The sequence below is a fragment of the Panthera onca genome, chromosome D3 (assembly GCF_046562875.1).
Source record: "Panthera onca isolate mPanOnc1 chromosome D3, mPanOnc1 haplotype 2, whole genome shotgun sequence".
NCBI classification, from domain to species: domain Eukaryota; kingdom Metazoa; phylum Chordata; class Mammalia; order Carnivora; family Felidae; genus Panthera; species Panthera onca.
Window position 1 is genome coordinate 27,167,747 of NC_138350.1, and position 17,458 is coordinate 27,185,204.

General features: G+C 53.4%; 1 protein-coding gene across 5 annotated transcripts in view; it reads left to right on the forward strand.

Moving 5' to 3' along the window:
* The window catches only part of TXNRD2 (thioredoxin reductase 2), a 51,595-nt gene that overhangs the window by 25,412 nt on the left and 8,725 nt on the right, over positions 1–17,458 (forward strand). For all 5 annotated transcript variants that reach the window (XM_060612955.3, XM_060612954.3, XM_060612956.3 and 2 more), the window contains exons 9-12: positions 3,792–3,811; positions 4,602–4,693; positions 7,003–7,177; positions 17,127–17,263. In XM_060612955.3, the coding sequence (XP_060468938.1) occupies positions 3,792–3,811; positions 4,602–4,693; positions 7,003–7,177; positions 17,127–17,263 (424 nt within the window). The remainder of the gene's footprint in view (positions 1–3,791; positions 3,812–4,601; positions 4,694–7,002; positions 7,178–17,126; positions 17,264–17,458) is intronic.

The window sequence follows — 17,458 nt, forward strand, 5'->3', positions numbered from 1 at the left end:
CGGCTGTTCCCACTCGCCAGCCCAGGACTGTCCGCTCTCCCACAGCTGCACAGCCTGGCCCTCTCTGTCCTCGGACCCTACTGCTCTGTGAGGCAGAGTGTTTTTGTAACTCAAGCTGATTTAACACTGCCTGTCAGAGTTGGTCCTAAGAGGTTTTTTTTTTTTTTTTTGTGACCCTTATTTTAAGTCTGGAATCTGACTAGGTTTTGTGATCATTTTTCTCTCTCCCTGAGCGCAAAAGGGAAGAATATAAAATTTATCTTGTGAAGAACCACAGCCGTTTGGTTAGGAAAACTCACTCCTGCGAATTTTCTCATTTCCTGCTTAACCTCCACGTTCATTTGGTGTGACAGCCTTGTGTCCAGCAAAAGGGAGACCAGCTATCTGCCTGACACTTGGCTACCAGCCTGTAAAGCCCCACTGACCATCTCCCTGGCATGTCTAAGACATGCCGGGCTTAGGGGCTGAGGAAGACAACTCCTCCAGGTGGCATCTGTTATGAGGCCAGAACACAGAGGCTCTGGCTAGGCGGAGGGGGGCCCAGTGTCAGGCCCTGAGGGGTGGGATGGGTCTGGCAGATCCCAGGCAAGCCCGGAGCCAGCCCCCACTGGGGAGGGGGCCTTGGGGCCCCCCACCCTCCTTGCTGCCTCCCCGGGGCACCTGAGCTCACAGCTCGTTTGGCATTTCCTGCACTGGTGGGGCCGCCAAGGAGCCAGGTGCCTGCCGTGAGGGCCTCACTTTGTGTGGGTGTTCCCTTTGGGGAGCGGATCAGGGGCCTTCAAACTCGAGAGGCAGGTGGAGGGCTCTTTAAGCTGGGGCTTCATGGGTCTGAATTAAGGCTTTTGTTTCTGCTTCCTCCCCCATTCAGATTTTGAACAAGAAAGCCTGCCCTGTGATTAGGCTAATCCCACAGTAGTTATACCTTCGCATGAAATGTTTGCACACCGAAGGGCACAGAGAGCAGAGCTGCCCAGAACACACGTAAAATTGAATCAGGGGCTCCCAGGATGCAGGGTAGTGATTTCCCATGTGGACTGATACCCTTGTGTCTGGGTCTCTCACTGTAGTGACAAGGTGAGTGTTTCCAGGCCTCAGAGGCTCACTCGGGCCCTTCCCCCAGATCCAACAAGCTGGTCCTGACTTCTTCTGGCAGCACCCCTGTCCTCCTGTGGCTGGCCAGGGCCAGCAGTGGTCATCGTGCCTTGGCAGCTGACCTCATGGTTCCCAGGCCCCCTTCCTGGCCAAGAGTCCCTTAGCAGCCAGTGGAACTTGTCTACAGTTTCAAAGCTACCAATAAAAACAAAACAGTGCCCCTGTCTTCTGGCAGCCCCCCACCCCTCGTGATCTGGAGGCTCCGGTGTCTGTCTGTTTTTGCTTTGGCATTTTCCTACTTTAGCTCATTTGAAGAGAGTTCTTGGATCCTGTTTTCTGCAAAGAATAATGATTATTTGATAAATTGGGCACAGGGATGGAGTGAACACCAATACTCACAAAGACAAGAAGAGACCCAAAATTACCTTCAAGAAAGCAGGATGCTTGCTTGTTTATGAGATTTCAGCTATACACATGCAGTTAAGGACACCCACTTAGGAATGGCTGAGCTGGTGCCTGCTGTCTCCCAGATGTGTCCTCCATTGGCAATTCAAAGCTGGTGGCCTGAGGGGTGGGCACCGTGACTTTGAGGTGAGAGTAGGAGACCCAGAGCATTGAGGTGGCTCCATGGGAGGAGCTGGCTGCTCAGCACCTACATGACTGCCCACCCTACCTCCCCATCCAGCTCCCCATCCACATAGTGCAGGGGGTTGGGGAGTTACCTGGAGGCTGCAGAAACAAAACAGTTTTTTGCCAGAATCAGGAGACTACACTGCCGTGTCCTTGGCAATGTGATAAGAGGGCCTGGGGTTGTCCTGTATGCTGCACCCAGCAGCCAGCTGTCTCCCGCTGGAGGGTCCACTTTGCAGAGGCAAGAAGGCTCCAAGACAGGCAGGGACAGCCCCGCTGTCCAATGGAGGGCCTCCCCTAGTGCCTGCATGGCCTGCCTGGCTGGGAGGCGGTTGGCCTGCGCCATCACCACCACCAGAAGCAGGGAGCAAAGGGCACTGCATGTTTGGCATTGATGCTTTTACCCAACTTCATTCTTGCATTTAAGGCAGGATGTTCAAAGCAGTTAAATTCTGCTTGTATTTTAAGTAACTTGTAATTTCCTATCTTAAAGAAAGGCTTATACCTTTCACTGCATATATCAAGCACAAAAGAAGTTAGGTTACATAATTTTGAAAATGTACCTATACAGAGACATGCATATTACACATATACGTGGCTATGTACACACGTGGATACACGTGCACTCCAACATGTCTATTTCTTAAACATTGGCAGGCTCGGATGGAGCTCTGAATGCATCTCCGTGCTTCTGGCCAGCCGCGGGGCCATGTCCCTCTCAACTTTTTCACATACGGAGCTCTGTTCACTCACTTCAAATATGAATCCAGCACAGTTCTATCCCCAGCTCCTGAGAGGAAGCCGTGTGCCGATTGTTCCCCGCAGGGCACCTTCAGCAATATTCCATGGGATACGCTGCTTTTTGAAATGGAATTATATCATTAGTACTTGCTGGGATTAGTGCTGACATTGGGCTTATCCATCCTTACATCACCTCCTCTTGTTCAAAGGCTGAAGGGGTGATCTGACAAGCCCACCCACATGTTACCACCCGGGCTGGGAATATTCATTCTGTGTTAGGTTCTGTGCACATGTGTGGATGTGTGCTTGTGTGCATGTGTGTTCATGCATGCAGAGTGGAGCTGAATAACAGGAGAGGATTTATTCTACTAGGGCAAATATTTTATTTTATTTTTTATTTTTTAATAATTTTTTTAAGCTTATTATGAGAGAGAGACTGAGAGAGTGTGAGCTGGGAGTCGGGGGCGGGGGGGCAGAGAGAGAGAGAGAGAAAATTCCAAGCAGGCTCTGCAACATCAGTGCAGAGCCCAACATGGGGCTCGAAACCGTGAAACTGCATGATCATGACCTGAGCCAAAATCAAGTATCAGACATTCAACCAACTAAGCCACCTAGATGCTCCTATTAGGGCAAATATTTTAAGTGACTCTGCTCAGTGCCTGTGTCCCCCTCTGCCTTCAGGTGCCCTCATCCTTGCTCAGGGGAGCTGGCTCTCCTGGCCCTGGCCTGTGTGTGGTGGCACTGGGCAGGCACGTGTGGACCTTTCCAGCCTGGCCTTCCATGGTCCAAGAATGTTCTGACTATAACTGATGCTTTCCCAGAACCTTCCCCACTGTCTGGTGTCCTCCCTGTCCTGCAAAGCGTCTCCATTTCCATCCTGGCCACAGGAGGTCCAGAGGGACCCCATGGCAGAACTTACATTAGGACAGAAGGAAAACCATTCCACTTCTAATGAGATTTTTCTTACCATGTCCACAGACTCTGTGTTGATCCCACTCCCAGGACCTTGCACAGGATGTGCTGTTTTGTCACTGACCACTCACATCCTTCACCACCAGGCAATTTCCCGATTTAGTGACATAGTGTTTGTCCTTTATTTCACAGTCGGAGCCTCTGGGAAGTGGGTTTTGTACCTTGGGACAACCTGTTTGAACAGTTAGCCTCAGCTGACTCATCAGCAGTGACACATCAGCTGACCAGGCCCCTTGCACGAAAGCTGAGGGCCCCATCCCCACTGCGGGCGCCCCACTTAGACAGCTGCTCATGTGTCATGGTGGGCCATGTGCGGGACTCACCATTCTTTCTCTGTGTGTCCGTTCCTCTAACAGGTTGGTGGTCGGAGCCAGCTGTATCCTTTGCTGGTGTGCAGGTGACAGCCGGCTATGCTCACACTCCCTACGGCCCCTCCTGCACTGCTCTCCCTTCTGCCAAGGCCTACACTCTGCCGCCTGGATCCCAGCTCTTATAGGGCCACTCAGGGCAGATGACCTGTACTCAGGGGACAATTTGAGCCTGACCTTTGAGGCTAGGGCTTCCTGGAGACATTTCCTGAGCCACACACTGAGATGGCTGAGCCAGTCGGGGCAGCTGGACACAGCCGTGAGGCAGGTGGTGCTCCCTTGAGAGAAGCCCCAGCCAGGCCCGTTCCTTCAGAGGGAGCAGTAAAACCAGAGAGGGTCAAGAGAGGAGCCATGGGAGGATCTGAGGTCAGGAGAGGGGCTATCTGATGGAAGATGAAAGCTGGGGCTGCTAGCTGGGAATACGGGTCGAAAGCAGCTGTTTCATGTCTTTCATGTAGGAAACTCTTCCTTGCTGTCGCTACTCAGACCCCTTGGAGGGGGAGCCTGTCCCGAAAGGCTGAGATTAAACTCCAGGGAGCCTGCACAAATGCCCCATGGAGGCAGAAGCTGCCAGGGCACTGGGTGCTGGAGGGTGCCCACAGTGCTGTCACTGCACCTCCAGAGGCCACACCTCACCTTGGGTGTGCATTTGTGGGATGGGGGTATGGGAGGGGGTCTTTGTGTCTCCTTCAGGCTGACTGGGGATTGGTGGGGGAGTGGGTGGCTGGCCATGGCACTGGGGTCTCTCCACTTGGCTCCTGATGTCATGATCCATTAGCATTCCTCAGCCTCTGGCAGATGTGGCCCTAGAGTGTGCTGGCTTCCTCACTGGGCTCGGACTGGATACCACTGTCATGATGAGAAGCATCCCCCTCCGGGGCTTTGACCAGGTATGGCTCTGTGTGCCCCCACTCCCACCTTGTGCTTTCCCCAGGGGACTGCATATCCTCGGCCAGCTGCCCCGGCCCAGACAGGTGCAGGTATGGGCTGGGAATGAGGTCTCAGTCTTTAGAAATTGGCCCTTGAGTTGAATAAGGAGATTGTCCCTGAAATATAAAACACCCACCCAAGTGTGGAAAGGAACATGGAACAGGCACATGGAACAGGCACATGGAACATGTTGCAGCCTCCCACTGGACCTAAGGGCACCCCGGGCCAGCCTCACAGACTGCGAGGTTGAGTCACCCCTTCCCATCTCTCCATTAATGAGAAGGCGAGTGTTGGCTGAAGCACTGTCCTCTGTCTCCCTTGCCAAGCCCTTCTGGTGTCCAAGTGCGGTGCTGCCTCCTCAAGGTCAATACTAGGTGGGGAAGCAGTTGCTAGACTGGTGAGGCCCTGGGTGACCACCTCAGGAGATGAAAGCCCCTGGCAGCATTCCCAGTCACCCACCATAGACTAAAAAAATGTAACTCATGAATCAGGATGAGCGTTTGGTGGTTTTCCTGGCCAGTGGTCCACCCCGAGCACTTGGAGCATCCACACAGTCTTTCAGGGCCTACCAGTTTGATGTCCTGTCCACTGTGCAGGGCCAACACCGCACGCAGTCTTCCTGTCAGTCGGCCACTCCTGAGCTTCCAGGCAGGAGCTCAGAGAGCCACCCTGTGGGGACTAAACAGTGCAGGTTGTCCTGATACAGATCTGGGGCATAGACACCCTTGCTAATGGCGAGACACAGGTACCAGCACTGACTACAGATGCATCCGTGTTAGGAGCACATGGTTTGGTGTGTGTGTGTGTGTGTGTGTGTGTGTGTGTGTGTGTGTGTGTGTGTTTAACTAAAAACTCTTCAAGGGAAAGTCATCCATTAAAACCCACGTCTGGGGCTGTCACTGCTAAGATGTCATATGTCCTACCCCCATGTCCCTGAGAAGAAGACAGACCCCTGTCCATCTGCACTCTGGGCTCTCGGGGCTGGCAAGGTCTCACAGAGGGAAGCAGTGAGCCTGCCATGTCCAGTCTCCAGCCCCACCCCCCCCCCAGCAGACACAGAGACCTGTCCCTCTGTCCTGTGCCAGCCACTCCATTTTACTTCACTCAGTGCCTCTGCACTGAGCACCTGCAACAGGGCTGCAGCATCCAGGGAAGGTCTCTGTGCCTTGGGCTATGGGTAGAGTGTGCCGGGCAGCAAACAGGAGTCACAGGAGGCCGCACTGCAGGATGCAGATGCGGACAAGGGGCATGTAGGGATGAGGACCACTCAAAGGACTGGCCTTAGCACTGAGCCTGGGCAGAAGCTGGAGAATGATGAGAAGGGATGCCCTGGGACACAGTGGTGAGGCCAGGTGACCCAGGCCCTGCTCTGCCTCAGAGAAGGATGTGAAGGCCTGGTAGCAGGCCTAGGGCCAGTGGTCTTGCCATGTGGCTCAATTTGACTCAGTAGTTCTCCCTCAGACTGTGACAGAGACTTCAGGCTTGTCAGGCATCCAGAGGGATCAACAGCCTACACTCCTTGTGACTGGTGTGACAATCCTGAACAGGCAGGCCTCTTCATCGTGTGTGTCTCTAAATGAACAGACACCAGAGGATTTAAACAGTGGCTTTTATTTTTCCTAAAAGAAAAAGCTGTGTCTGACTGGAGCTCTGGCCTGCACAAGCCCCCACAGTGGCACCAGGAACCAGGCCCCCATCTGCAGCCAGTTGGTGCAGAGCCTTCTGGGCTGGGAGGAGGGAGCCCTCTCTGCAGACACCCCAGCCAGCCCCATGGCCCCACCATACCTGCTACCTTGTACCTCTTAGTGGGGAGTAGAGGTACCCACCTAGTGTCCCAGTTCCCCCAATGGTAGAGGAGGTGACAGCATTTGGCAGGGGCAGAGGGGTGGCGAGTCTAGAGCCAAAGTGCGATCTGGTTTAGGCAGGCCAGAGCCCCCAGGAGAAGGGGGTGCTTCTCTGTCATTGCTTTTAGTAAAGACTTAGCATCTAGAAAGGAGTCTAAAGGTCAAGTGCATCCTAACCAAAGGGCCTCAGGCCCTTGGATTTGGAACCAGGGAGCATCAGATGCGCTCCCGGCTCAGCCCTCAGTTCCTCAGTTCCTCTGTGTGAGGAGGGGCACTGGACCTTCTCCTTTGGAGGAACCTTTATTGGGCTCTTCTAGGGCCTTTTCAAGCAGGCAGGAGACCAAGTCCTTTCTTCCTACAGTCCTCAGTAGCGGACATTCTCACTGCTACCTGGTCCTCACAGCATGTCTTCTTGTGCTTTGCAGCAAATGTCTTCCTTGGTCACAGAGTACATGGCCTCTCAAGGCACCAGGTTCCTGAAGCACTGTACCCCATCAAGAGTGCAGAAACTTCCAGACGGCCAACTCCAGGTCACCTGGGAGGACCTCACCTCTGGCAGGGAGAACATGGGCACCTTCAGCACTGTCCTGTGGGCCATAGGTAAGGGTGCACTGAGCCGCATGTGCACATACACAAGTGAGCCGTACATGGAGACCAGCAGCACCACCTCCCCTTCCTGCTGCCTCCAGGGCTCCCCTCGTTCTGCTGGCTCTCAGGTGGGCCAGTCATTGCAGTCCACCTCTTAGGCCATGATAGTAGCCCGTGGGATTGCTTGCATTACCTCCCTGTGGGTTGCTTTGAGCTCCTCAGGAGTAGGGGTCTTACTGGCCTTTGTGGATGTCATACTTTGCAGATTTCCAAAGATGGCATCAGTGATAGGGCAGAGGCCTTGGGCCTTTCTCCGCCTTGCATGGGCTGGCTGCCACCTCACCCACAAGTGGTTGTATTCTCATTCTCCTATTCTCTGAGAGGCGTGGGTCCAGCTTTTTGTGGGGGTAAAGGCTGAGCAAGCATGGCTGGGCAAAATTAGACCATTGGTGACATGGCCAGACATACTCCTTCCCAGGCTGAATCCTCCTGCATCCCAAAGCCACCCCTGAGGGGCAGGATGGAGAGTGGGGATGCAGCGGGGTTGATACGGGCCCAGGGCCTGGGCCTGGGCTAGTCTGAGGGAGGGACGTGCACTTTGAGGAAAGGCACCCTGGCCGGGAGCCAGGCGGGAAGAACAGAGAGCTCAGCCATGGTTCCCACCATGAGCCTGCTTGTGACTGGGGCACGGTGGTGCTGTGAGTGGGCTGTGGTCGCTGAGGGCTGACAGGTTCTCGTTAGTGAGGGCGTGTGGCACTGGGTGCAGTACACCTGCTTGGACATCGTGCCCACCTGATACCTGTCTTCTAGGGTTGGAATCTCGTTTTCCTAAGCCTTCTGTCAACTTGCATGTGAAAAAAACAAATGAGGTCTTCCTTTCTCGAGGTCTTTAGTTCTCAGGGTCTCTCTGCACTGGGCCTGGTCAGCTCTCCCTCCGCTATGAGCTCAGAACCTGAGTAGCTATCTGTCTCATCATCTGCTTCCATGTCAGTTAATCGAATGTTTACTGAGGACTCCGAGGGGCTGTCCCATCAGCATTTGTCAAGACGTGGTCGGCCTGGTTCCCACATCCCCTGCAGTGAGCCGCCGGGAGGAACAGGGCTGCACCACACAGTGATGTACATCTGAGAAGCCTCTCTGGTTTTCTGAGTTCTCAGAACACTTGGAATCAGACAGTGAGATAAACTCTGGAGGAGTCAGAACCCTTCGCTTGTGTGTGGTCAACACGAGCAGATTTAAGGAGCAAGAAAATGCCTTGTAGTAAATTTAGTGCCTCTTGTCCAAAATTTAGCAAATGGCCACAGGAAATATTCTTGTTCAAATCATAAAACTAAATTTACTTTTATTAAGTAAAACCCACTTAGGTTTATTTTGTTGAACACTGTGAAAGGTTATATAACTATTCAGATCCAGAAGTGTAAATTGATATTTATCTTTTTTTTAAGTTTATTTACTTATTTTGAGAGAGAGAGAAAGAGAATCCCATGCAGGCTCTGTGCTGTCAGCATGGAGCCTGATGCAGGGCTCAATCTCCTAGAACTGTGAGATCATGACCTGAGCAAATACCAAGAGTTGGGCGCTTAACCAACTGAGCCACCCAGGCGCCCCTAAATTAACATTTATCTTAAACTCCATTCTAAAAGGTGAGGTGGCAAGTTTTTCCCCTGATAATGCTTTGGGCCTCCCCCGCCCCCCTCCCCCCCCCAAAATATGTCCCTTCTCTCACCTTTGGACAGAGGCAAAGGCCTGTGCCCATATGCCATCAGCAAAGCCCACACTGACGGCAGCAGCTCAGAGGGCAAGGGGCCATGCCCTCAGAAGGCTGCGAGTTCCTCCAAGCTTGGAGGGTCCCTGGTGGGCAACAAGCAGGGCCCCTGGCGCGCAAACCTACTCTCCCCCGCCAGGAGTCCATTTTATTTTTTGTATTTTCAAAAAGAGCATCCCCCAGACAGTCTGCCCAACGTGATTGATGCTGGGGGTGGAAGCTTTTCACAGTCCTTGGCCTTTGACCTTGCTTCCCGAAGCGGCGCTGTGGTGGCGGCGGTTTCTGGCACGCCTTCTGGGGCTGTACGGGCATGTGCTGACTTTGCTGCTCACTCCCGGGCCAGGTTTTGTAAACAATCAGGAGCCACTTCCCAGTTTAACAACTGGGAATGTTTTCTGCTGGTTTACCCCATAAGCCTTTATCCAAGCATTATTTCTGCTTACAATAAAAGATGATCCAATCCAGGACGTTAAAATAAAACACCCTGGGGGCTGAAGGGCTGGTACCACAAATGGCTCCTGGACCATAGTTCTGCCTCAGCAGCGAGCCCTGTGTGCACACAACCTGGGTAAAAGCAGGACAGAAGGATGCCCCTCGTGCCCTGTGGACACACTGAGGGCTGGGACGAGCTTCTGTCGCGTTGAGCTGCCCTTGTGCCTGGTGTCTTGGTCACGGCCGGTGAGGACAGCATCCATAGGGATGGAGAAGTGGGCCCTGCAGTCTACAAGCCAAAGAGGACTCCAAGCCTCTTCCTCGGCCCAGCCTTGATCTCCACGTGGTGGATTAAATACATTAGCAGTTAAAGCAGTTAATTGCTGTGCAGGGGGCCAGCTCATTGTTTGTCTCTGAATCACCCACCCACACCAGGTGTCTCAGATAATAGACTGGGAACTCGCAGCAAGGAGGATTTCCTGTCTGCAGATGTGCCGATTACGGTGCTGAGTGAAGACAGTCAGCCTGCGCTGCGCCGCGGGCTCGAATTCACCCTGTGCAGTTAACCAGTTGTGGCCTGAATCCTCAGCTGTCTGGGGGAGCAGGAGCAGGACAGGGCATCCGAGTGGACACCTGGGTGTGTAAACACCTCTGAGCTGGAGCTCATCCTTAGCTTAGCTTAGACTTTGCTTCAGAGGATGGGCAAAGGGCCTCTGGAGTGAAGCCTTAGGAGAACCAGCAGTTAAAGCTGTCGCGTACCCCTCAGCACCTCAGAAGGCTTTCTATCCTTCCCTTGAGGGAAAGGTAGAGACTCTGGCGCATCCTTTCCTGAACCACAGGAGTCCTGCGCATGATCAGAAAGCCCAGACAGCTGGTGTTCCCACTGTCCGGAGTGCCAGGAAGGGCTGTCCTGGCCCTGCCTCAGGAGCCCAGTTGATCTGTTAGGAATCAGCCATTTCTTCTTCTTCGGACTTTGTCTTAGCAGGAGAGCTGGTGTCGTCCACCTGTGTGTAAAGCCTAAGGATGACTTCTGAGCCTCTAAAATGGCATAAAGGGAGCCAGCAGGCACTGCAGGCCTGGCTTTCCCACTTCTAATCCAACCACCATACTGAGGACCCCGCTTCCTATACAGTCCACCTGAACAGAATGTGCACATAGACCACGGCCAGGGAGGTGGTGGCGTCCGTGGAGACAACACTGGGGGCCTGTAGTGTCCAGGGAGTGGAATGCATTTGCCCAGGAGGGGCTGCAGCCTGGGGCTCCCCTCTCTATCCTGGGAACTGCTTGCTCTGGTTTACATGAGGCCATTTGCTTAGTTAGTCACGTTCAACCTCAGCCGATGGCTCTCTCGTGCCACAGACATGCCCCATTCAAGTCCTATGGGCTATCCACCCCACCCCCACCCCCTAGGGCTGAGGGGCAGCACTGGGAGCTGGAGGCAAAACAGAAGCAAGCGCCCCCACCCCTCTCCCGCAGACTCTAGGAATTCATGGGTGGGAGTGCTCTGAGTCCAGCAAGATGGATGGGACAGTCCAGGCCCCAGTGCCTCCTGAAAGCTGTGAGTGGGGCCCAGGCTCTCCATGGCTGGCACTTGGATGTTGGAGAGGGGCTGGCAGGCTGAACACAGGTGCAACCTTGTTGAGAGAAGCCCAATCCAAGGCCAGCAGGCCTGTTCTTTGGGGGTGGCCTGCATCCTGCTGTGGCTGTAGGAAACTGCATGTGGCCATGTTCTTCCCAGTGGGTACTCCGTAGTGGCCTGTCTGTGATGGGCCTAACTACCTGTGATGAGCCCACACTTCTCTGCTCTCAAGGCCTTAAGGGAAGCATTGCTCTGCTTGTGAGCCTCTGATATTCTAACACCTTTTTATTTTAGTGTAAACGTCAAGTTTAATTAGCAACATGAAGAGAGAACCCAATCTGCTTGTGTATGTGGTTTGTTTTCTTGGAGGAGAAGACAGTCACGGAGCTCTTCCTGGGCCTGAGGCCACAGGCTTCCCCACCACACTATGTGGCCCCAGACGGTGCACCATATGGTCAGTGACTGTCATTTATCTCCGCTCTGGCTCACAGACTGTCCCCCTGCCCTCTGTGTGGGATGCCCTGCACAGCCAGGGGCCAAGAGCTATGCCAGGCTTGCGAGCTGGCTCCTCCGTGTATCCAGGGTCACCCCAACTTCCACAGCCATCAGATCCAGGCTGGCCTACCTTCATGCTCATGGTCATCCAGCAGAGTCTTTTTACCAAGTCAAATTCAATATTTATGGTTAGAACTTGGTGGAAACCAATTTCTTTAAAAAAAGAAAAAGGAAAAGAAAGCCCTGGTGAAAATGTTTCTAAACATAAGTGAACATCGTTTATATGCATTAATGTGCACTATCTAAATCTAAGTCCTACTGGGAACAACCAGCAGGAAGGTTATATTGACATTTGTAATTGTTACAGCAATAGTTACCACCTGCCAGGGAACATGTTCCTTCCTGGGGGTTCCAGTGGACCAGGCTGCAGCTGAACCTGAGCTGGACGCTCCACCAAGTTCTAGGGCTGACTGGTTTAGGGGCCCATGTGAGCTTATTTTATATGCTGTCAGTGCTGCATGCAAGCTTGAAAAGGAAAAACCCACATGTAGGGGCGTTGGTGACAGGTGTCATCAGGATGGCCAGGGGGGAGTGGCAGGTGCTCAGTGGTCATAGTGAGCCACTAGCCTCAAGTCATGATGAGGTCCTCAGGTCATACAAAGGCTCACTAATTTCATTTAGCAAACACTGAGCCCTGCCTGGGCCCCAGACCAGCAGGATCGATGCTCTGCCCTGCCCTTGGGGCGCTTTAGGTTGTGGCTAGGGTTCTGGGGCTCATGTAAAAAGGGCTATTCCAGAAAATAAAAGGAGCTCTTTGCCATCATTATCCTTTTCCCTAAAATCTCAAAGATGACAAGAGACATAATAAATTTTTAAGAGGTAGGTTTCAAGGGATCTGACTAGAGGTGCCAAAGGTGTGAGTTCCGCATTCTGTGTCTGGTCCAGGGTGCTGTGCAGGCCCAGCCCATGGGGGTGGCTGGCTGTGGGGGCCACGTATGTACCCCCCAGGAGGGTTGGTTCTCCATGAGCCCTTGTGAAGCCGCTGGTCCCCCATCCTCTTGGCACTGAGCTTCAGGCTGCTTCCTTTACACGCTGGCTGCGCCTGTCTGATCAGAGCCCCTCATTCGCGCTGTCATACTCCTGCTGCCACTTAAATCTTACCTCATTACACGGATTGCCCTTCACTCGTCGGAACGTGTGCTCCAGGCAGGCGTGAAATTGGAGGGAATGCCCGTTTTCCCATAACGGGGTGAAAGACACGCATGAAACTGCATGTGTCCAGTTGTCTGCATCCCTGTGCCCAGCTGAGCAGGTAATAATGACCAACAGGCGCCGTCTGGGGGGTTTTCGACCTTCAGCCTTCTCCGGCCTTCTCCAGCTGGCTGGGTGAGCATCGTGGCCTAGCTGCCTCCCCCGGGCCAGCAGCAGCAGCTGGTGGGACTCCAGTGCAATGAGGGAGGGCTGGCCTGGTCCAGCTGCACTGAGAGCTCTCAGGCTGAATGCAGCTTCTTCTAACACTTCAGCACCCTGGGGTGTCCTGGATGCTGGGCACAGGGAGGGAGGCACTATCTTACCTTGGTGACACCAGGGCTCACGTGGTACCCTAGAGGGACTCAGGCCAGTGGGCAAAGCTGGGCCTGGTGAAGGAGGCAGCTTCAAGGGCCCATCCACATATTTATTCGCACATTGCCTCTGAGGAGGAAGTGAGAACATGTTGGCATCTAGAATCTTAATGCCCTGATTGTGGTAAATATGATGCAGTGGCATTCGCGTATCACATGAGAAGCTCTTACTTACAAGGCAATGAAGTTATGGAGATATGTATAAATGAATGAAAAAAAGGCAAAGAACTGGCAGTTCACAAAAGGAAATACAGCTAGTAAATACGTGGCCAAAAGTACTTAACTTTACTGGTAAATGTACTGGTAATCAAAGAAGCGAAAGTTAAAACAGCAGTGGGAGTGAAGGAGCAAGCCCAAGAAGGAGCCATCTGTCCAGGCACAACTCCCTGCCCTGCTCCGAGGAGGCCCCACCTGGCTGGCCAGCCTTCCTCTAAGGACCTGTCCCAAGGAACTAAACCAACATTTGGACAGACCGCCGTCTCCATCCCAGTGGTGTCCAGGGAGCAGAGATGTGGGAGTCAATCCAGGGGAGCCACTCAGCAGTGCTCGGCAAACCCGAGCCAGGTGCCAAAGAGCTGAGGCCCCAGGGAGCAATGGATCCCATTGGTCATAGAGCGCATGGCCTCCTGGGGGCGGGGGTAAAGCACCATGCATGACACACAGGGTGATACAGATGGGGGGATGCCATGGGGGCTCCCCTCTCTCCCCAGATCGCCTGAGGAGTGCTACCTTTATTTTTGCATAAGAGGGAAATGGTCAGGGAGAAGACTTTGCATGGTGCCTGAGTCTGGCTTCTGGTCATTTAAGTCTGACCTGGAGTGGGCATTTTCCATGGGGCCAGTGCTGCCCTGCTTGCATGGCTGGCCACTGGGTCCCTACCCCAGCACCTCTGACTTCCTTGAGGGCTCCAGGCCTGAGCTAAGTGGGGTCCGCACACCATCTGACTGGGCCCCTAGCCCTTTTGGGAAGACATGATGGCTCTGAGCACAAGGGAACAGAACTTCAGAGGGTCATGTGGGATGTCCCTCCCTCCTCCATGACCCTTGTCCACATTGTTTGCTCAGTGAGGCCCATGTCCTGGCTGTGGCCCCATGAGGCTGACAGGGCCTACCACATAGCTCAGGGGCATGGCCCACAGAATGGGGTGCCTGGGTGGAGCTGGGCCCCCTGCCAACCCCAGGTCTCACCCCACACAGGCCCAGTCAGCACAGCTTCCAAAACCCAATGTGCCAACGGCTGCCCTTTTAGGGCCATTTCTGTTTGGCGCAACCACTCTCTTCCTTCACTGTTCATTCCCAGAAACATCAGTGGAGTGCCTCCCACAAGTTGGGCATATTCCTTCTGTCTACTCCACTCTTGTTACTCCTTTTAAATTTATCTTTATATTCTTGAGATCTTGGATGTGATTAGGCTGGCATCTGGGAGGTGTGTGGTTACCATGGTTACCATAAGGCACAGGAGGAAACACTTCTGACCTCCCATGACCGGCCAGGCAGGAGTGCAGCATGGCTAGCCTTAGAGCAGGGTGGTCTGCAGGCAGCCAGCTTTACCCTCACATGCTCCAGCCTCAGCCTGGAGCCATCACCTAGAGGTCGTGGGCCTGGTGAGCTGCTGTATGCCCTGCTCCCCACAACTGGAGGTCTGGGGAGGAGCCTGAGAGCTGAGCTATGAGTCCCCTACCTGCAGAGCCCCTCAGCCCATCCAGCAGACCCCCACCAGGCCTCCCCACTGGGCCCAACTCCTTCCTCACTGAGGCACAGCACATTCCAGTCCTAGATGCACAAGAGCTCCCAGATGCCAGCTGGATCCCCTACTCGGGAGTCAGGCCTGGGTCCCCACGCTGCCTTATGCAGGACAGGACACTGGCCAGCATGGCATGTTGCACTCTGCATGCTCACCGGTCTTCATTCACATGACTAGTGCCGGTATGGATGCCATCAGGGACCTCTAGGGCCTTGTGTCGCATCACGTGTGTCTGGTATGCTGGGTAATGGGTATCAGCCCGCCTAGCACCTGATTCCTGTGGCCAAGCAGAATGAAGAAGCTGGAGCCGGCTCCCCATGAACTTGAGAAGCACGGCTTAGTTGAGTTTTTGTGTTTTGACTTCCCACTCTGGGAGAGCAGCTGGAGACTTAAGGTTTCCCTTTCACAGAACTTGGTCTTCCAGATGTTCAGATTGGCACCACCCACTACCCGACCTCTCGTGTGTCTGAGCCACCACAAGTGGTGGGAATTGTGCCTCTGAAACTGTTTATCATTGCCTTCGGGAGACACCCTGAGCCTCAGGGAGCTCCGAGGGGCCGCCGCTGTCCTCCTAGAGCCTGGCGGGAAGAGCTGCATTTGCTACCTCCTGGCTTAGGAAGGCCACCTTGTCTGAGTTAGGGGAGAAAGGGGGCTCTGCTGGCAGCTTGGCTGTGACAAGGCCCAGGGCTGTAAGCATATGAAGGCTGGCAGGGAGGCTGCTGTGCCGCCGTCCCCTGCCCCACTGGCCTTTGCATCTAAGACTTGCTCGTTAGGATTAGCCAAAATGACTGCACTTGAGGACAGGGATGGTGTGTGGTTTGGGCTCTGCCTTGCTGCCCATCTCCATGCTCAGCTCTAGTGCTCTCAAAGCTGGGGATGTACGCTGGGCAGTCGTCACAGGCACACGAGAAGAGGAGCTGAGGCTTATAGCGTCCAAGGCCTGGCCTCTAGCCCCACTCACTCAGCACCTGTGCTGGCTGCCAGAGAGGGTTGGTGGGACCTGCCCCGAGACCCTGAGCAGGACATAAGTTTGTGCATTCTCGCCACCTGCTCTGGGGGACATCCTGCTGCCAGACTCTGGGGACAGGAGGCCATAGCCTATTCATGCAAACACAGTCTGGTGGCAGGATGGAAAAGCATAAATCCACCACAAAGCACCATCCTGTCCCTAGTATGAACTTGTGGGAAGAGCACCCTGCAGGAGGGTGGGGAACCCTGGGATCACAGAGAGTGGAAGGGAGGGTGCCCTACCCCAGGAAGGGCCATATGGGGACACAGGAGGCTTTCAGCTCACTTGGGGCCCACAGACACGCTCCACAAAGACTGAGACACATGTGCACCTCAGCCTCACTGGAAAATGCATGCATATTACAGGAGCCACAGCTTCTGGGAGAGACCTGGGTTGTGTATATTCCATGTCTTCCCCTCAGGGCACAATGCCTTCAGAGGCTGCGTGGCCCTGTCATGTTGTCTCTGCAACCATGGCTAGAGTGACCTTTGTTCATACTGTGCCATGCTATAAGGTGTCCAGGCCTGAAGTAGGCTAGCTCCCTGGAGCTTGGCCTCTGCAGTAGGGAAGGGTTGAGATCACCGTACAGGGCTGGGGCATGCATCATTCTTGGGTTGTCGCTGCTTCTAGACTTTTTCTGTGGTCAGAGCCATAGGAACTTGGTATTTAAAAAAAGAAAATGGAATGAGTAAATTCCACATTTAAATTTGACGTTATGAGGTTTTAACCACTTTGAATGGCACATCAGATCTGTTTCCAGGTTTATTTATTGTTAGAATATAATCCTCTTAGGACATACAGTGGAAATATGCGTTGCCATAGTCTCTTGAGCAAATTATCTTTGTATGTGCTTGGTTATCAACTGCCTATCCAATTAGGCCCATTGGTTTCAAGTTGTTTACAAGTTACAGGGACTTTTCTTCCATTTTTTATTTTTTGTTGTTTGAATATGTAAACTGTGTATATGATTAAAAAACCAAAATTGTATCACAGGCTATATTCAGAGAAGTCTTGTCTCCATCTCTGCTTTCTCTACCCTTTTTCCTTCCTTTCTGTTTCTTCTAGTCCTTCTTCATCTTCTCGTTGCTTCTTTGTGCAAATAAGGGTGAGGTATGTGCATATGTGCACTGTGTATGTGCGTGTGTGTGTGTGTGTGTGTGCATGTGAGGCTCACAGAGGCCAGGAGCCCCTTGACACTATTGTGCTTCATGTTTTACCGATTCCAAGTGGGCATTCTGAGAAGTATTCTGAATAAACCAAGGAGTCTCAGTCAGAACTGCTGAAAGTCTTTCAGCCTTGCTCTTTATTTCCTTCAGGTCGAATTCCAGAAACCAGAAGTCTGAATTTGGAGAATGCTGGAATAAACACCAGCCCCAACAGTCAGAAGATTCTGGTTGATGCTCAGGAAGCCACCTCCGTCCCCCACATTTATGCCATCGGAGATGTAGCAGAGGTACAGCCTGCACCTGCCACCTGGCCTCACCACCCCATGCCCCCACCCCACTGGGCCTCCGGGGCCTATGAGGCTCCCAGAGGCTCTGGACCAAACCCCAGGTGCCATTAGACTCAAGTTCTGGGAAGGATTGGGCATCAGCCTCTGCTTGCTCGAATGCTCCTCCTTTCTGTGGAGAGGGGATAGGAAAGCCTT